The sequence below is a fragment of the Leucopleurus acutus genome (genome assembly GCF_964270905.1).
Source record: "Leucopleurus acutus genome assembly, chromosome: 12".
NCBI lineage: Eukaryota > Metazoa > Chordata > Mammalia > Artiodactyla > Delphinidae > Leucopleurus > Leucopleurus acutus.
This window is the reverse complement of record NC_139154.1, coordinates 66,340,124-66,361,183: the sequence shown is the minus strand read 5'-3', so window position 1 is coordinate 66,361,183 and position 21,060 is coordinate 66,340,124. Positions and strand designations below refer to the sequence as shown.

The following is a 21,060-nucleotide window of genomic DNA, read 5'->3' as shown; positions in this document are numbered from 1 at the left end:
AATACAGAGGATAATGTTTTTATTGCTGTATTTTTAAAGAAACAAATGTACTTTTAAAATACTTTCTGTACTGTTTCAAAGCTGTCTTTCTGGTCAGGTTTCTAAGAATAAATGTAGTAGTTGTTGAGCACTGATCAGTTATTTGAAGATTTATGGTATATCTGATTTTTTTAAGGATACTGTAGTACGAGACCATTTTAAGATAACTAGTTAATTGTTACTAGTTAATGAAATTTGCATTTACTGCTCTTTCTTCCCTCCCCCATTTCCACCTCAAAGAAAAGTAGGAGAAAGTCTAGAAAAATTTTGCCTACTGATTTCCATTACTTTCCAAATCAAGGCCAGTATTGGAAATAAGTTTAAATAAAGAAGTTTCTCTCTTTCTCTCCCTGCTCATCATCCCTTTCTTTCTTCTCCCTGAGCCTCGTTTTCTGGTGCTGCTGGTTGTGATTTGGTTTCCACAAGAAACCCACTTTTTAATATGCCATTGCATTTGATATTAAATACTATTTGTAGTTGAATCTTAATAGAAGTATTACTATACATGGATTTGTGTATAATGGTACTCAGATAATGTCCGTGTTAAGTATGACTGCCTTATGAAGGCCAATGAAACATAGTTATCTATCTGATAAAATGAATATTAGTCCTATCTACTCAATATTAATGTTCTTTAAAAGTTCCCTCTCCAAAAAATGTACCCAATTTAAAAGCCGTAAAAAGGGCAGTACTGAATTATTAGTTTTATGGCAGAGTATTTTTACTGATTAAAAAAGTAATTTTTAAATGTCCATTCTATCTGTCTGATAAAGGTAATATACTTTAAAATATTTTCTTCGTAGCACCTGGAAAAGTAGCAGACAAAGTTATAATTGAAAACACTAGAGATTCAACCTTCGTTTTTATGGAAGGTTCCGAGGATGCTTATGTTGGATATATGACAATAAGGGTAAGGCATTTTTAAATTTTTAAGTATGTATGTGGAAATCATTAAGGCAGTGGTTGTTTATTTCAAACAAAATTTCTACTTTTCAGTTTAACCCTGATGACAAATCTGCTCAACACCACAATGCACACCACTGCTTAGAGATTACAGTAAATTGTAGCCCTATTATTGATCACTGTATCATCCGAAGTACATGTACAGGTTAGTGTTCCCGTTACGTCTTATTATAAAATGAGTCACTGTGTTGCCCAGTAGGTTTTTAAATAAATTATTTGTCTTACAGTTGGCTCTGCAGTATGTGTTAGTGGTCAAGGAGCATGTCCCACTATCAAGCACTGTAACATCAGTGACTGTGAAAATGTTGGACTTTATATAACAGACCATGCACAGGTATTTTTTAATTTTGTGGGGTTTTTTCTTTTTTCTTTTTTTAGCTCTACTGATGTTTATTTCTGGTTAATTGTTGTAGGGAATATACGAAGATAATGAAATTTCCAATAATGCTTTAGCTGGGATTTGGGTTAAAAATCATGGAAACCCAATTATTAGACGGAATCATATTCATCATGGACGTGACGTTGGTGTGTTCACATTTGATCATGGCATGGTAAGAACATTTATTCTTAATAGAAAAATTGACGTCATATCAGTTAAAATTTCAAATAGGTGTCAGCATTTTATCATCACCAAAATGCTGAATTGAAAAGTGTAGGCTTAAAAGATTTCAGCATTATGTTCTAAAGTCAGTATGCAGTATGAATTCTGTAAATTCTTGAATCTAACATTATATATATGTACGGAAGATGGAGTCCTTAGGGAATTGATGTGATCTTTGAGGGGAATAAGGTCTAATCCAGTAGTTCTCAAATGTAACTGTGCATAAAAATCACCCAGATACAATAAATCAGAATTTTTAAGGACGGGGCCCAGGATATGCGTTTTTTAATAAGCACCATAAGTGAGTTTAATGCAGGTTGTAGACTACACTTGGAGAGACAATAGTTTCATCATTAGTTTGACTTCATTTCATTCCTCTTAAATTTTTTTTAACTGGTAGAACTTTAATAAGAAATACAGTGATGATAATACATCAGTTCTAAAATTCTTATGCAGTTAGGCATCTTTATATGGATGATATTATGTTTTAGTGACTACTGTGTCATTTTACACAATTTTATAGAGACATGACTTTTTTTGAGCTCTCTTAGGCCAAAAGTAATGTTCTTGGGTGCCTATTCAGGTATTCTTTTCATTTAATTATAATTTTTATTTTTTTGCCGCTCTCCACAGCTTGTGGGATCTCAGTTACCCTACTAAGGACTGAACCCGGGCCCTCGGCAGTGAGAGCACAGTGTCCTAACCACTGGACCGCCAGGGAATTCCCTAATGTCTAATTTTTGTTGAAGTAATTTTCAAGTCCTAGTGTAGCATTGGCAACATTTTTTATTACGAAGTCAGAGCTAGGAGAGGAGGTTTGACATGACAAACAAGGGTATGGTGAAGTTTTATTGCTATTATATGATATTAATCACGCAACTTTGGAACGTTGAATTGACATCTACAAATTGTCAGCGAAGGAAATTTTGTATTTCCATTTTTTGTGTCTAAAACCCTAATGCAGAGCTCTTTTTTTTAAAACTGAACTAGACCATGAGGAGTACCCTTTTATCAAGTTCTGATTAGTTGTAAATAATTTCAGACCGTCCAGCTTATTATATTCCTGGGGTAACCGTAACCTGAGAAAAACAGTTCACTTAAAACTCAGGCTATAGTTTGGGCCTGTAGATAAGAAAACACAGTGGAGATGACCACTTGCCCTTCTCCAGTTAGAATTTAAAAATTGACTTTTTTTTTTGCAAATTGTAGCTCTTTTTTCCAAGGAGTGGGGAAGAGGGGAGTTTGGGAATTGGGGAGTCTGGGCAAAGGTATGGAGGTTATCAAAACATAGGAGTCTTGAGAATTTGCCTCCCCGCCCCTTTGAGTGCCGCCCACATTGGCAGTAATTCTTTTTAAAAAATTTTTTTTTTAATTTATTTATTTTTTGGTCACGTTGTGCGGCATGCAGGATCTTAGTTCCCCAACCAGGAATTGAACCTGTGCCCCCTGCGTTGGGAGCACAGAGTCTTAACCACTGGACCACCAGAAAAGTTCTGGCAATAATTCTTAAGTGGGGGCTTCCCTGGTGGCACAATGGTTAAGAATCCGCCTGCTAATGAAGGGGACACGGGTTCGAGCCCTGGTCGGAAGATCCCACATGCTGCAAAGCAACTAAGCCTGTGCGCCACAACTACTGAGCCTGCACTCTAGAGCCTGTGTGCCACAATTACTGAAGCGCATGTGCCTAGAGCCCGTGCTCTGAAACAAGAGAAGCCACTGCAATGAGAAGCCCGCGCACCGCAGAGAAGAGTAGCCCCTGCTCACCACAACTAGAGGAAGCCCGCGCACAGCAATGAAGACCCAATGCAGCCAAAAATAATAAATAAAATAAATAAATTTATTAAAAAATAATAATTAAGTGGAATTCTAAATGGAGCTCGTATTTTTGTAATGGAACTATACTATGCTAATATTTCTTTGCCTGTGTTGCCTTTAGACTTTGTCCCAGAGTTACCTACAATTCAAGTATCATATTTATGCATGCCTCTGGTCTCATTCACAAATGATTTGAGGTACCAAAATAACTTTAACCTGAGTAAATTTTCACATTTTTAAAAGACCTAATGCTGATGGTCAGTTACTAAAATTCATTATAATAATTTACTCTTCACCCCCCCAATACAGTTTACTTTTTATAGATTTAGGTTTATAAATTTTATAACTTTTTTAAAAAGCAAATCTTAGCCAGTCCTGTAGATAGATAGATAGATAGATATTAAGGATTGATGAAGAGATTTGTAAGGTATTATAGATTTATAAAGGAAGGATGGAAAAAAAGTATATCTTGGGCCTCTCTCATCTGTTTTAGTATTGTGATACAATCCTTTAAAATCCTTTGGTAGAATGTTCTTTCATTCCAAGTATTCTTTGTGTCAGCTGCCCATGATTGGTAGGATGACATCACTAAGGTTAACCTTTTAAAGTTTGACTTTGTTTTCTATCGAATTTCAGAGGACATCAGAATAAACATTTAAACTAGTTTCTGTACTGTTCTCTATCTTTATATATATTTATATTTATTGTTCTCTGAAATTGTCTTTCCTTTTCCTTGTCTATGACCTACTTAGAATTTAAACTCCTGTATTGGCAAGAATGAATCATGAAAGAATTTTTACTTTTTTATTTTAAAGAAATTAATGTTTTTGTTAAAATATTACATGCCCAGTATAAAAGACAAACCTAGAATTTTAAAGGGTATGACTAGAGTTTGTCATTGTTAACTGCATGTTTAAACTTTGAATACAGTATGAACTCCCCCTTTGAAAACTGATGAAAATACTTTATATTTCAACCCATTTCTACTCCATCATTTTTATTCTTATTTTTCTTTTGTAAAGCTTTATAACATTTACATTCCTACAGTTATTGGTCTATAGTTATATTTATTTACCTTCAGTCCTTTTATCACAGTTTTTCCATTCCTGAATTTTAAAATTTTGGCTCATTCTTGGTATGGCTATTTTGTCATCTAGCTGTTTTGATTTTATTTTTAAAAGAAAGCCTTATGGGTATTGTAGCTTGAATTCTTGCCCCTTGAGAATGCCTACCATTTACCTTTTAACTTGGCTGAGTATACAGTTTTTTATTATACTTTCTTGCCCTCAGAATTGTGTAGTCATTTTTATATTTCTAGAATTGAGTGTGACAGAAGTCTGAGATCATTCTGGGTTTTTTTTTTTCTTTCTGGTGGGATTTGCTTTTCTACTTCAGTATCCATATGTTGTTGTTAATGTGTTGTTTTAATTTTTACTGTTTTTCTGTCCATATGTTCCTTTCTTTAGAAACTTGGCTATTTTCTCTATTACTTACATTGCTCTGTATTGCTTTGTTCTTTTCCTTTAAATTTTGTGTGATTTCCTCAAATCTGTGTCTCTTACTATGTCTACATAGTTTTGTCTCTTTTCTGTTTTGTTTCCAATGTGGTTTTCATCTCTGATATCTTTAATGTATTTTTGTTTTATGGAATCCTTCTAGCATATATAAAATTAGAGACAATAGTATAATGAATTCCCATGTATATCCGTCCTCCACGTTCAAAAACTTTCAGCTCATGGTCAGTTTTGTTTCATCTGTACCTCCTCATACATTGCTTATTTTCTTCTTTACTCTGAATTATCTTGAAGCAAATCCCAGACATCATCATTTCATCTGTAAATATTTCAGCATATATGTCTTTCTTTAAAAGATGGGATTCCTTCTTTTTCTTTTACATAACAATGCCAGTCTCACTGCTAAAAGTAATTTTTCTATCAGTGTTTACAGTTCCCCAATTCTTTGTTTTTTGTTGTTTAATGTTCAATCTATTACAGAATGTTATTTTCATAAAGTAAAATTAAAATATCATAGCAGTGCCAAATTGCTATAAAATTTTTGAGACATTTATTCTAAGTTTATGAGTTTAACTCATGATAGGTTGACAGACTCTGTAGAAATATGGTTTTCCTCTCCTTTCATTTCACTTCGGATAGTCCCCCTTAGATAGGAAATACAAGTTTTAGGTGATAGAAATTGCACATTAGTGTGTTCCTTCTTCAGATTTACTTCGTGTGCCTAAATTATTTTTATGAAAATATTACTATGAGAGTATTTCCTTCCTCTCCTGTGTTCTGTTCGGAACACTAGATCTCACTACTTTAGTAAAAGATCATTGGCTAGGCTTGCTTATTAGAACAGTTACTTGCGGGCTTCCCTGGTGGCGCAGTCGTTAAGAATCTGCCTGCCAAGGAGGGAGGGAGACGTAAGAGGGAAGAGATATGGGGACATATGTATATGTATAACTGATTCACTTTGTTATAAAGCAGAAACTAACACACCATTGTAAAGCAATTATACTCCAATAAAGATGTTAAAAAAAAAAGGAATCTGCCTGCCAATGCAAGGGACACGGGTTCGAGTCCTGGTCTAGGAAGATCCCACATGCCGCAGAGCAACTAAGCCCGTGTGCCACAACTACTGAGCCTGCGCTCTAGAGCCCACGAGCCACAACTACTGAAGCGCGTGCGCCTAGAGCTTGTGCACCGCAACGAAGAGTAGCCCCTGTTCTCCACAGCTAGAGAAAAGCCCATGCGTAGCAACGAAGATCCAATGCAGCCAAAAATAAATAAATAAAATAAATTTATTTTAAAAAGAAAAAAGAACAGTTACTTGGGGAAACACCTTGCTTAAAGGTGTACTGTAACATTTGCTCTCAGCACCTTATTCTTCCTTATCCAGATATCACAGTATTTGGCAAGTGTTTGATTGATTATAGTTTGGAGTTGTAGACATTTATTTCAATGAAGGTAGCATATTTTTTTCTCTTTACTTTTCATTCTTTTTTTTGTTTTATTTGGAGAGTTTTAAGAGAAACTCTTGAATGCCTTTCACCCTATTTATATTTAATAAATATTTTTAATATTTATTTAATAAAGATTATTTCTCTTCAAAAAATTTTAATGAAAAAATACTTAATCTCACCTTTTATTTTTATATCAGTGTTAAGTTTGTAACTTGAGAGAATGATAATTTTCAAGGACTTATTGTAATGTATATGGCAGAGATTTAGAAATGCTTGGGCTGAAAAGTTAACAAGCTCTTATTTTAAAATATAGAAGAAGCTCTTAGCAATCTGGTATCTTCTGGTAGGGAAATAAATCATTTTATAATATGGGGTAGTCCGGTAGAATGTCTGTGCCTTTGGAGTTCTATATTTGTGTTGGAGCTTTTGTGGTTTGCATCTTAAGAGGCAAAGTAGAGTTCTGTTTTCTACTTAACAGTCCTGTATTATTAGACCATTTTGCACTAAAGGCATTTCTTAACAAAACCAGGTGCACTTCATTAAATGTGCTTTAAAGCAAAATTACATTAACTGAATCCTTTAATCCATAATAGATAGGTTTTCTTCTGATATTATAAAACTATAAGTCAATCAGTTGTTCCCTTTCTGAATGTAATAAAATCACCATTGTAGCAATTTAAGAGGCTTCTGGTTTTAAGAGCATGAAGGAAAAAATTTTTTTTCTTTTCGAAAAAATTTGGCTACTTTCTTTTCTTGAAAATTACCTTAAAACAAAAACTACAGATTAAAACGCCCATCTCTGATGGAACTAGGGGATATTTTTAACCTCTAATCTAAATTACAGTATGGTAAAATGACCATGTGACTATGACCATAGCAACCAGTTCAGATTAGAGCAGATTTTATAATGGGGGCCTCTGGACAAGGGAAAATGAAGAGAGGGGGACTGCTGTTTGCCTTAGTAAACTTGTGGATCTATTTGACTCTCCTAGGTGTGCAAAATTGAAACCTAAAGAAAACAGAGAGGGCATTCCCTGGTGGTCCAGTGGTAAGGACTCTGCGCTTTCACTGCTGAGGGCGAGGGTTCAGTCCCTGGTCAGGGAACTAAGATCCTGCAAGCCGTGCAGTGTGGCCAAAAAAGAAAAAAAAGAAAGAAAACAGAGAAAGAGCATCCATGCATTTGAAAATTTTTTAGTAGGTATTCTGTAGCAAAGTATACTTGCAGTACTATATGTTGAACTAGTATAGCCAGGACATGACACTACCTGTTACTGCAGTCTTCTTGGAAGCTCAGTAAATAGCATACCTTTTCCTGCCACATTCTGAACAAATTAAGAAATCAAAGGGACTTCCCTGTGGCGCAGTGGTTAAGAATCGGCCTGCCAATGCAGGGGACACGGGTTCGAGCCCTGGGCCAGGAAGATCCCACACGCCGTGGAGCAACTAAGCCTGTGTGCCACAACTACTGAGCCTGTGTACCGCAACTGCTGAAGCCCATGAGCCTAGAGCCTGTGCTCTGCAACAAGAGAAGCCATGACAGTGAGAACCCCGCGCACCGCAATGAAGAGTAGCCCCTGCTCGCCACAACTAGAGAAAGCCCGCGTGTAGCAGTGAAGATGGAACACAGCCAAAAATAAATAAATAAAATAAATTAATTTTAAAAAAAAATCCCAACTGGATTTCTTAAAAAAAAAATCAAAGCCATGAAGTAGCATGAAGAGGCTGAAATATCAACTTCATTACTCTTAGAGGTTAAATCGGAAGATACAACATAGAATGAGAACCAAATAAGCCTGTTTAACTGAATCCCAAAATGAAATAGGCTTATTTCACAGGCAGTATTCATGGGGTAGTAACAGAAGGCATGTTCCCTAAGGGCAGCTCATTTCCATGAGGAAAAGGGTGAAGCTGAATTGAGCATACTCAGTTTATTCTTTCCCAAGTTTACCATTCAGACATGTCATGCAACTCCTGGCAGAGAGAGACAAGTTGCACTCTCTTCTCAATGATGAAAATACCAGAAATGTTGAATTGTTCCAGTCTGACATTAAGCTCTTTCAACCTAGCCTCTTTTAGAATTTGTTTTTCTTTCTTTGATGCTCAGTTTTGCCATAGTAGTCTATATACATACACGTGGTGTCCATCCATTTTTATGTGGTATAAAATCAAAGAAGAAAAAACTTTTTATATTTTAAGAAGCCATTTTTGATGCAATCCCCCAATTTTTTTTAAAAGAATAAGATTATAACCTATATGTTAACAGGTAAGTTATAAGTGATTTGTACTTTATTTGTGGAAAATGAAACCTGAAAACTACTTCTAAATGTTATTCTCAGAGGACCATTTTCTTAAAGAGTTAATTATGTAGTGTATTAGAATACTCAGAATTACATCCTGTTTTAATACTGAATTTGGCAAAAAGCCCTACTTTGAGTGCTTACAATGTGTAAAGTTTTATATAGATGCTCCAGAAGTTAGTGTAGTCCTTTCTCTTCAGGAGCTTATGATCAGGTAAAAATGGATATGGCAAATACAGTATAAGGCAGTACCTGGAAGTAGCATAAGAAAATACTTACTGCTAAAGGGAATTTAAAGAGAGAACACATTCACTTTTTGAAGGGAGATAGACGAGGAGGATGAAATGGCTTTTAGAAGTGCCATCTTATAACTATCTCATTTTTTCCTCTAACCTTCAGTCTGATTGAGTCTTAGAATTTAGGATATCAGTATTACAGTAACATTTATCCTCACTAGAAAATAAGTAAATTTATCTGTTATAGAAAATTTAAGAAGTTTAGAGAAGTGTAAAGGATACCATAAGCATCCATAATACCACTACTCATTTAATCACGCTCATATTCTTGTTTCATCCTTCAAGTTGTTTTTCTTCAAATACAATTGACATCATACTGAATGTAGTCTATCTTGAAGTATATACTGTTCTTTTCATTTAACATGATAGTATGTGTAACATGAACATAAGCCTTCACAACATTTTATTGAGCTAGTTCCCTATTGGGCTAAGATGAACATTATTTTGTGTGTCTTTTTCTGTAGTCTCTGATTATGTCCTTGGGTCAACTTTTTAGAAGTTGATTTCTTGGGGCATTTTTAAGGCTATGAGAGTTTATTTTCTTTAGTACTTAAATAAACTTTTTGTTGAAGGATATATATTCTTACTGGTAATGGTATTTACGTCCATTTATCGAATAAATCTTCCCCTATTTTTCTTTCCTGGGTTTGAATATACTCACATTAATTAGAGAATTTATAGTTCTCTGTTTTACTAAAACATTTAAAATATGTATCATTTGAAATTTAGTATATATCTATCTGTTTCATTCTTAACTCTTGAACATTTCTGATAATTTTGAGGTATACATTAAAAAGACTTTTTAATGTCATTTCTTTTTGGAAAGTAGCTTTACCTACAGGTTTAATTTCTCTATTTTCCAGGGTTACTTTGAAAGTTGCAACATACACAGAAACAGGATAGCAGGCTTTGAAGTAAAAGCTTATGCTAACCCCACAGTGGTTCGATGTGAAATTCATCATGGGCAGACTGGAGGAATATATGTTCATGAAAAAGGAAGAGGACAGTTCATTGAAAATAAAATCTATGCAAACAACTTTGCAGGTGTATGGATTACCTCAAATAGTGACCCAACAATAAGGTATTTATATATAATTATGGATGGAAATTAGGTTTTCACTTTATGTTTCATGCTGTAAGAAAAGTTAAGGTACTTAGCTTTAACTCTGTTTTTCCTAGACACCTGACTACTATAAAATAGATTTTCCTAGTAAAAATCTGTGCATCTGAATGAGCATAGCTATTGCATTTATTTTGAGGTGTTCTGTTTGTTTTTTATTCATGATGTAAGCCATGTAAGATACTTCTTATGAAAAATTGAAAATGCTGTGATTTTTATTTTAAATTCATCAGACTGCATTATAGATGAGTAAATAGGGCTGTGATCTTCCCTTGAAATCTGAATGACCTTTTTTTTTTTCCCCCTGAGAGTCAGCAGATAGAATAACCCAGGAAATTAATTATCTCAAAGATACTTAGACCAAGAATAACAGAGAGTCAAAACTTCAAGCTGTCACCTTTCTTTAATAGTTCCTACCACTTCCTCTGGCCACAGTAAGGAAACAAACAGATCCAGTCTTGAAGGCATTGGCTAAGACTGTAGAACAGAGCTATTATAATTTAATCAAAGACCATGAATTATTTTTGTCACATTTTTTTCCACTAGCTTTATAAAAGTTGATTATGTGATTGCCATCTTAATTACTATTCAGCAAATGTTTATAGATGAGCTAAGAAAAGTTCTTTTAAATGGATTAAATTTTTTTTTTAAATCTTAATAGGTTTTGGGTTTTTTGTTGTTGTTTTTGTTTTGTTTTTTTGACCGCACAGCTTGTGGGATCCTAGTTCCCTGACCAGGGATCGGATCCAGACCCCCTGCAGTGGAAGCGTGGAGTCCTAACCACTGGACCACCAGGGAACTCCCTGGATTAGCTCTTTTGAGTTGATTTTTTTTTTTTTTTTTTTTTGCCAACGTTGGGGGAAGATGTGGAATCTTTTTTTAAATTTATTTTTATTTTTGGCTGTGTTGGGTCTTCGTTTCTGTGCGAGGGCTTTCTCTAGTTGCAGCAAGCGGGGGCCACTCTTCATCGCGGTGCGCGGGCCTCTCACTATCGCGGCCTCTCTTGTTGCGGAGCACAGGCTCCAGACGTGCAGGCTCAGTAGTTGTGGCTCACAGGCCTAGTTGCTCCGCGGCATGTGGGATCTTCCCAGACCAGGGCTCGAACCTGTGTCCCCTGCATTGGCAGGCAGATTCTCAACCACTGCACCATCAGGGAAGCCCGAGGTGAATTTTTAAGAATGCTATTTCGTCTCAAATACTAGGTGGCTTTTCCAAAGATTTAAGTCTTAGAAAGAACTGGAAGGGAAATCACCACTCCCTCATTTCATAGATTAAGAAACTGAGGCCCATAGAAGTTAAATAATTTTCTAAGGTCACATAAACATCAGTGGCCTTACGATTATTGTATAAAACAAGCAAGTTTTCTGAATAGATGCTTTTTTGTGTTTTGGGTTTTTTTCCACATAATTATAGGGGCAATTCTATATTTAATGGAAATCAAGGTGGAGTTTACATCTTTGGTGATGGACGAGGCCTTATTGAAGGAAATGACATTTATGGTAAGCATGTCGTTCTCTATAAAATTTTAGAGCTTGGCCTGTGTTCCTGACATTAGCAAAAGGACCACTTGGAAACGTTCTGAGTAGGAGAACTGATCCGGTTTCTTTAAATTCTCAATAAAGATTATTCTGTGACATTTATTCACTTAACAAACATTTACTGAGTACCTTCTAAGTACTAAGCAGTATTCTGCATAACAGGGATAAAAATAAAACTTAAGACCCTAGCCTCACAGAGTATCTATAATTCTCTTACATTCACTCCATTGTTTAACAGTTAATAAATTATTTCTGTGACAGTTTAATATACTTCGGTACTAATGAGAAAGGGAAAACCCTTATTCCTCATTAAAACTTCTGAGGTATTAATTCAGGAAACAATTATTAGGTATCTATGTGCTAGACACTGAAATGTTCCTGGGCTTCCTCTTTTGCTAACACTTACTGGATAATACTTACATAAAGCTTACTCAGTGCCAGGCACTTTTTTGAGCACCTTTCCTGAATTAAGTCATGTAATATTTACATCAACCCTGTGAAGTAGACACTATTAAATATCCCCACTTACTGATCAGGAAAACAAAGGCAACAAGAGGTTAAGCAGCTTATTCAAAGTTACTTAACAGCCTGGCTCTAGAGTCTTTGGTCTTAACCTCTATACCTGTACTGCCTACAGTCCTTCTGCATCTTCTTTACACTCCTAGTTCCTTTAGTTTTGTCTTGGAATGCTCATGGATCATAAGTATCTTTCTGAATATGACATTTCACAGAACTGTGCTCTTACTGTGTTCCATTAGGCTCCATATGTTGATATTGTAACTTTTATTTTTAAATAGGCAATGCATTAGCAGGAATTCAGATTAGGACAAACAGTTGTCCAATTGTTCGACATAACAAAATTCATGATGGCCAGCATGGTGGAATTTATGTGGTAAGTTAATGAATACAGTTCTAGAATCTCATTCATCAAAATCAGGGTAGAAAAGGGGGTGAGGGCAGAATTACGTCTACCTTTAGGTAGGCCATATTCAACTTTTTCTCTCTGCCAGTGTGTGAATGACTTAAAAGCTTCTAATTATAATTGGCAATATGGGCTGAACTCATAACAACAACTGCTTGGCAGTCTGAGTTATATTTGTTACACTGGGATTTTGCCAATGTGACTACCATAAGAGTCTCTGAAATTTTCCAGAAGTATTAAGTAAAATCATAATATCACTGAGTATTAATAATACTAGACTTGAATATTTTTATCTTCTGAAAAAGCCAAACATTTGAATTTATATTGAAATATAATGTAAGCATCTTGCAAAGTTTAAAAACCTATGTATTAGTCCTATGTCTCCTGTCATCATGGTATCTGAAACTGTCACTCAAGTAAGAAAACGTAAAGGAGTTTCAGAAAGGTCCTTGTGTAATGCCAGGTGTGACTAATTTTTATTCACAGTTCTAGAAATATTCATGTCTTAAATCTTCTAAAAAAATTTTTAGTAACTTGAACCTTGTTTTGGAGTGATTTCGCCAATGATAAGTTAAAATAACTATTAACTTCCTAGTGAGGGATCTTCAGTTTGTTATATATCTTAGAATAAAATAAGTTCTTTTGTTAAACAAAATTGAATGCTACTACTCTAAGATTTAAAAGTGCAAAACCACATAAAGAACAGTATAAAAACTCTGAGAGCTTAAACTTAGGTAGAGGCTATGTGAAAGAATGTTATCCATTTATCTCCTTATTCAGATTAAAAAACAAAAATTGAGATTTTTTTGGTCACAACCGTCTTAAAAGAGGGAATACACTATAAACTACTTGGTTTACACAAGATACATATTGTAAATCAATGTAACTTTTATTTAGCATGAGAAAGGACAAGGCGTAATAGAAGAGAATGAAGTCTACAGTAATACTCTGGCTGGGGTCTGGGTGACAACTGGCAGCACTCCAGTACTGAGAAGAAACAGGATACACAGTGGCAAGCAGGTAAGATTATGTTAGACTCTCGGGAAATATATTGTTTTGTAAACACTTTTTTTAATTTGAAAAATTATTTTTTAAATTTTAGGTTGGTGTTTATTTTTATGACAATGGACATGGAGTACTAGAGGACAATGATATCTATAATCATATGTATTCAGGGGTTCAGATAAGGTAAATGTTTTCATATTTGGCTTTCTTTGGGGAGGGAGTTGTATGTGAGGTAGGCATGGCGTACCCCAGTATAGTAGTCAGGTGTCTAGGAAAAACAGTAAGAGTTAAAGCTAAGCAATTAAGCATGGCTTAAATTGTCAGAATATAACTTTTCTTAGACTGGCTGAGGACAGCAGCCAATGGCACCTGACATGCTGTACCTGGCTTATTAAATGGGAGCTTCTGTTTTTATGCTATTTCTGCAAAAGTAATAGTTCTTACACCCCTCTTTTTGTATATTAACAGTTTTTGGTTTGGAACTGTCGTACTCCTGATCATATAATTCAGTCCTTTATTTTATATATGAGGGGAGCATATAATAATAAAAGTTACTTAATCTAACCTCCTCAGTTTAGTTTACATATTAGGAGACTCTGTAGTAATAACATAATCTATAGCTAAGTGTGTTCTGTGGTAAATAGAATTAAGCAAAATTAAACCAGTTTCTTTACTGACAGACTTCTCAGAGCATCTTGAAGGTGATGCTTAATTATTTAGCTAATTCTTACTATGTTTAATGTGGGTTTTCCTACTGTTATCTAACATGGTATGTGGGAGTAGAAGCAATTGAAATGGCATTATTTTCTATTCTATCCATAGGACTGGAAGCAACCCCAAAATTAGACGCAACAAAATCTGGGGAGGACAAAATGGTGGAATTCTAGTTTATAATTCTGGTATGTTTAATCTTTTAATGTTTTTTTCTTGGTGCTATTAGTCTTTAGAAATATACTTTCTAAATAACAAAACCTAAATTTTTGCATTTATAGGTCTAGGTTGTATAGAAGACAATGAAATATTTGACAATGCAATGGCTGGAGTCTGGATTAAGACAGATAGTAATCCTACACTAAGAAGAAATAAAATCCATGATGGAAGAGATGGTGGCATCTGTATATTTAATGGGGGTCGAGGTATTGTTGTTAATTTTGCATTAGTAAAAAACCCAGTTTTCCATTATTCTTCCATATCTTTAATGATCAATGACATTGCCATTTAATGTGTTATAAATGAGGGAATCACAGTCTTTTTCCTTATCAAGTCTCAAGATGGTTTAGGGGGTTAGTGCCTAGAGTTAAAGGAGACAAATGTTTACAGAATTTTCCTTTTCCTTCAAGCCACCTTGAGTGTGCCACTTGTTAGCGAGGCTTTTTTAAGGTAGCAGAATTTGTTTACACCCTCTCTCTGGACCTTTTATTATTCAGAATAGTGATATGATTATAATAAACTTCAAAGTCAAGTTATAGAACTAGGTGTGGAAAATTAATTGGTCTGCGAATATATATAAATGTCTGTAGTAAATAAGGATTGCTTTGTACCTGTTCACAACTGTCTTCGTTGGAGAATGGAATTAAGCCAATATGTGCTCAGTTTGGTATCCATAAAGGTCAAATCACTTTACATTGAGGCAAAAGTTCACAGTCCCTGCCCCTTGCAAAGGCATAATTTGTTCATAAAGAGAGACTGGGAGAGACTGTCAAATGCAAATTATCACCATTCCTGAAACATCAGTAACCTAGCATTATACATATCTTGTATAGAAGGTTAGCTAGTCATTACTCTAATATACCAAGATTTAATCAACAGAATTTACTACTACCACCAAACAATGATGATTCCATTAATGACATAGACTCTCAAGGAGTTTATAATCTAGCAATTCAGTAAGTGACATTATCTCTGATAGGATTCTTTGTAAGATATAATGAGGAAACACAGTACAGAATGGTTGGTTTTATTTGTAAGGTGTTGGGAAGGGTTCTGGAGTAAAATCTTGAGCTGTGTCTTGAAAAATGAGTATTTACTGGTAAGTTGGGGGGTAGGGGGTTGAAGACCATTCCAAGTGTAGAAAGTATAGTTACTTCATTCTTTCATTTGTTATGTACCTACTTACTAATTGAACATCACTGTAGCAAACACTGTGATACAGATGCTAAAAATAAAATGGTGAATAAAACAGTACTACATCCAGAAAGTTTATAGTCTAATAGAGTGGCACATTGTAAGCAAAAGTCTAAAGGAAACAAAGTGGTTTAGTAAGGCAAGAGATACTGAAAGTCGAGGCCGGAAAAGGGGGCAACGCCCAAATCGTAAAAAGCTTTGTTTATGTATACAGTATAATGAAAAGGCTTTGTATATATGCGGTACAGTTTGGACTACATCTTGGCAATAGCATTTGAGGAGGTTATAGTGGACATACGCAAGATTAGAGGCAGGGGGACTTCCCTGGTGGCGCAGTGGTTAAGACTCTGTGCTCCCAACGCAGGGGGCCTGGGTTCGCTCCCTGGTCAGGGAACTAGATCCCACATGCATGACGCAACTAAGAGTTCACATGCCATAACTAAGGACCCTGCCTGCCGCAACCAAGACCTGGTGCAGCCAAATAAGTAAATAAATATTAAAAAAAAAAAAAGATTAGAGGCAGGGTCTTGGAATAGTGTTTTCTAGGGGAAAGGGAATTTAGAGGTCAATACTGTGAACTACTACAGATGGATCAAATATGTACAGAAATAAAAACATATTTCATGTCTTCAGGGAGCAGAGAAACACTGGAACACAACTAAATATGATTCACTATACATAAGTAGATTTTATAGGAGTAATATTAACTAATACTTACTTAGTACTGTGTACTTTTACATGTGTTAACTAATTTAACCCTCAACATCCCTATGTGGTAGGTGCTATTATGCCCATTTTACAGATAAGGAAATTGAGACAAAGAGAAGGTAAGTAATTTTCCCATTCAGAGTTTGGAAGTGGTGAAGTCAGTATTTGAAGGCATGAAGTCTCATTCCTCAGCCCTCTTAATCATTATGTTATCCTGCCAGCAGAGAATTAATAATTAATTTGATGGAGGAAAACTGAAAACCTCCCAGAGGAAGTGTCATTAAGAAGAAAGAGTACAGGACATTGCAGAAAGAGGAAATAATATAAACCAAAGGCATTAGGGATAAAAATGTATAGCATATTCAGAGTGTAGGTAATATAGTGAGACAGAGGAGCAGGTTGGGGGAATATTTTTTTTTTTTATAAATTTATTTATGCATGCATACATGCATGCAGACTGTGTTGGGTCTTCCATTGCTGCGCGCGGGCTTTCTCTGGTTGCAGCGAGCGGGGGCTACTCTTTGTTGCGGTGCAGTGGCTTCTCTCGTTGTGGAGCGCCGGCTTTAGGCATGCGGGCTTCAGTAGTTGCAGCACACGGGCTCAGTAGTTGTGGCGCGCAGGCTCTGTAGTTGTGGCGCACTGGCTTAGTTGCTCTGTGGCATGTGGGATCTTCCTGGACCAGGGATGGAACCTGTGTCCCCTGCGTTGGCAGGCAGATTCTTAACCACTGTGCCACCAGGGAAGTCCCCGAGTTTTTTGTAAATAGCAAATTAATTTTAAACTTTATTCTGATAGTTTATACAGATAAGGGATATGATAGAGTGGTGGGAAACACAACAGCAGAAGAGAGGTTGGAGTGAAAGAAATGGATCAAGGAATGCTGACAGGGGCCAGAAAGAATCAGGGCTTGAACTAAAACATGGAGAGTGCAAAGGTTCTAAAATTTTTCAAAGGAATTAATTTTAATTCAGCAGTGTTCAGTAAGAATCAGCTTTGTACCAGGGCACTAGGGATTGATTCATAAGCTAGAAATGGTCCTTGCAACCATGGAACTTCGGTTTCTTGGTTAGAATGGTTACCAGCCAATTTTAGCAATTTTTGGTTAAATTCTACTTTAAATATGTATGAATTACTAATAAAATTTCTTTTCAGTTGAAAAATTAGTCCTATGAATTTCACAATCCAGTTAATAAGAAACTAAAAGAAAACCTAAATACCACCAAAAAGGCTAGTAAAATTTGCTATATGCATTAGCCTTAATCTGGGGAAATATTTTATTATAGGTCTCCTTGAAGAAAATGATATTTTCAGGAATGCTCAAGCAGGTGTTCTCATCAGCACTAATAGTCATCCAGTCTTGAGGAAAAACAGAATATTTGATGGATTTGCTGCAGGTTTGTATTTTCCTTTGTTACCTGTAGCTTGTTTTCTGTACATAAAATTGATTCTTGGTATATTATCTCTTTTGCTTAATAACTAAGGTGTGCAAAAGTATGCTGCAGAAGTTGGCTGAATGCCTGTTAACAATTGCTTATAAGAGCACCTAATCCAAGTTTTGGATTCTTCCACTCTAAGCCAACTTTATAATATTGCTCTTGTAGTTCAATAGTAGTTATGAATCATCAATTGCATAGAGTAAATAACAGGCTAGTACTACCATTAGAAATAAATTCAGATAAATGCAAGCCCTCTGGCCTCACAAATGGCCAAACAGAATGTTTTTTTAAAGATCTTGGTAAGTGAAGTCCAAGTATCATGCATATATTTCAACTTTCTGCCACTGAAGAGGATTTCTCTTAACAATTCCAAATAACCATCTAGCTCCTACCTACACATATTTCTGGGCCCTATCTTCTTCTTAGTTTGCAAAGAAATTTTAAAATGTCATTATTAATAAAAGTAAATTACAAACCATCTCTATCATTCCTTTAGCAGGGACAGAGGATTATCAACAGTGGAAAGTGAATTGAATGTTACTATAAACAATTCAAATAAACATTTGCATTTATTTCTTTCGATGTTAACAGTTAATATACTTTTTATGTAAAAGAAGTAGTTCACTATATTTGCTATATTTCAGGTTTCTTTTAAGAAACTATATATAAAGTGATGCATATGCTGTTTGTAAATTTTGCTTCAGGTATTGAAATTACAAATCATGCAACTGCAACACTAGAAGGCAATCAGATTTTTAACAACCGGTTTGGAGGCTTATTTTTAGCATCTGGTGTTAATGTGACAATGAAAGGTATGTTGGAGTCTGTGTTCTGCCTATAATGCACTAAATATGCCATGAAAAGATGATAGAAGCCATTGTTATTCAGTAACTTAATACCTTCTGTCACTGTATAGTAGTTAACCAGCAATTCAAGAGAACTATTTTGAAAGAGTTTTGTTTCACCTTGTCCTAAATAGTTGGAGTATCTTGTACAAGGAAAATTCATTTCTATTCTTAGCCGACTTTTTTACTTCATTGGTTAGCCTCTTTTAAAGTTCTTAAAAACTATTAAAATAATCCTGTAATTTGTTATCTTAAGCCTTTATACTCTAGAATTTCTTATTTTTTTTATTACAGATAACAAAATAATGAACAATCAAGACGCCATAGAAAAGGCTGTTAGTAGAGGCCAATGTTTATATAAAATATCAAGTTACACCAGCTACCCCATGCATGATTTCTACAGGTATATTTCTAAATTATTTGTGAGTCTTGAAATGGGAGAGTAAGATGTACTTTTCTAAACTGACAAGAACTCACATATTTAGCTTTCCCTTAAATGTATGAGCTAAGAAAGTAAATTGGGTTTTTGCTAATGGAAAAATATAACTGAAAATTTTATTAATTGTCCACATTGAGTTATGTGATCAATCTACTTTGAGGATCCTGTTTGAGACCGTAAAATATGGGAAAATGTAATACTGCAGTAACTACTGATACCACTGAAAATGTGAAACATACTGCTTTCCTAGGAGTTTCAAGGTAAAGCTGTCATTAAGTGTTCCTTATATCCCAGCCACCATGAGTGGGTTTTGACTTCCCCTCCCCCATACTGATTCAGTGAAGACTTGATAGGAACTTAATTGTTTTCCTCAGAAGACACAAAATAGGAAATTCAGTTATTCCATTAAAGTCCCTAGATAAGAGCCACAAAAATTGGGGGCCTCTTTTATAAGCCAAAAGCCATAGGGTAATAGATAAACAAATTGCAGTATTTTGAATAACATGATCAAGGAAAATAATGTAAGCTTTTGCTTTTTAGATGTCACACTTGTAACACCACAGATCGAAATGCCATATGTGTGAACTGCATTAAGAAGTGCCATCAGGGACATGATGTAGAATTTATTAGACATGATAGGTATGTATGTAGCACACTTGCTTGCTGTATTACCCGATTATTTTCCTCCCCTCACTTTCCTAATCTTTGGGTTTTCATTTTGCTTTAGGTTTTTCTGTGACTGTGGTGCTGGAACACTGTCTAATCCTTGTACATTAGCTGGTGAGCCTACACATGATACAGATACACTATATGACTCTGCTCCACCTATAGAATCTAATACATTGCAGCACAACTGAATTCCTTCCCTAAAGAAAAAGTCCTGCCATTCTAACATCATAACTTAAAACATTTTTTTTTTGGAAGAAGATTTAAAATATTTGCCCATGCTACAGGAAGAGACTGTATTAAAAATGGATACACAAGGTCAGTTGACACTATGAAGCTCAAGCTACCAAAAAGAAAGTGGCAATATATTGACTCAGGATCTCAAAGCTGGGTGTTTTAGCATTACTGTGTAAAGACTTTTGAAGGGACAGAAGTGAAGAAAATAAGCTGCAATTTTGTACAGATACCAACTTCTGAAAAAAGCTGGTGTTTTTACAACTAGCATTGAATGCAGTCCAATTTGCAGTAGTACTCTTCAATAGACAAGCAGCTTTGTTGCTGCCTTTATGGACGTGGGTACCAATTGCTTTTGTAATATGGTAAAAATGTGAGCTAGCACTTCTGCATTTCTTTTGATTTTTTTTAACATGTATTCAGATTGAGAAATATGATTTTAATGCTTTAATCTCATGTAGTTTGTTTTTAATTTCAAGCAAAATCTTACTGTACTTGAATGTGCCCTGTTTTGTTAGCACACCTAGACTTGCTGTAACTGTACTCATGTCCCAGTATGTACGTTCTTTCTATGAAAGAGAAAACACTAATCTTAAATTATATCCAGCAATGTTTCTGGTATCCTTTAAGAAAAGTTAAGACTATATTTCCTTCCCTTCCCTGTGCAGCATTCAAAATCACCCCTAGACAAAGTGAGTGTTTTAATGAGACTTCCTAGGAAGGGATGCACTGTAAAACAAAAGTATTCTTGTAACTCAGTTTTGTGAAAGGTAAAAACTACTATGTTTTAAAAGTACACTTTAGAAAGTCTCTTCAAAACAGTCCTGTATTTGAACTCTGTTCATAGTTTTTTTTTGAACAGTTTAGACAAATTGCTGGAAATTAAAAGAATTTCCCGCATTAAGCTGAGACAAGTATATATACAGCCCTATACAGTTTCATAGCTCCCCCCACCCCATTTATGTGTATTGGTGACAGTGGGTATAAACAGCCTGAAAGTGTATGCATGTACCATAACATCTAGACTTAATATATTGTGGAGTATTCAAT

At 35.2% G+C, this 21,060-nt stretch overlaps 1 protein-coding gene across 1 annotated transcript in view; it reads left to right on the top strand.

Annotated features, from left to right (window-relative positions):
- The window catches only part of FBXO11 (F-box protein 11), a gene marked incomplete at both ends in the record, with an annotated part of 98,380 nt that extends 78,413 nt beyond the window's left edge, over positions 1 to 19,967 (top strand). The window contains 16 exons of the mRNA XM_082852350.1: positions 843 to 949; positions 1,036 to 1,147; positions 1,230 to 1,336; positions 1,416 to 1,553; positions 9,837 to 10,054; positions 11,507 to 11,592; positions 12,429 to 12,523; positions 13,451 to 13,573; positions 13,656 to 13,741; positions 14,381 to 14,457; positions 14,551 to 14,694; positions 17,674 to 17,784; positions 18,531 to 18,638; positions 18,966 to 19,074; positions 19,651 to 19,749; positions 19,838 to 19,967. Of these exons, the coding sequence (XP_082708476.1) occupies positions 843 to 949; positions 1,036 to 1,147; positions 1,230 to 1,336; positions 1,416 to 1,553; positions 9,837 to 10,054; positions 11,507 to 11,592; positions 12,429 to 12,523; positions 13,451 to 13,573; positions 13,656 to 13,741; positions 14,381 to 14,457; positions 14,551 to 14,694; positions 17,674 to 17,784; positions 18,531 to 18,638; positions 18,966 to 19,074; positions 19,651 to 19,749; positions 19,838 to 19,967 (1,850 nt within the window). The remainder of the gene's footprint in view (positions 1 to 842; positions 950 to 1,035; positions 1,148 to 1,229; positions 1,337 to 1,415; positions 1,554 to 9,836; positions 10,055 to 11,506; positions 11,593 to 12,428; positions 12,524 to 13,450; positions 13,574 to 13,655; positions 13,742 to 14,380; positions 14,458 to 14,550; positions 14,695 to 17,673; positions 17,785 to 18,530; positions 18,639 to 18,965; positions 19,075 to 19,650; positions 19,750 to 19,837) is intronic.
- Positions 19,968 to 21,060: the final 1,093 nt, after the last annotated feature.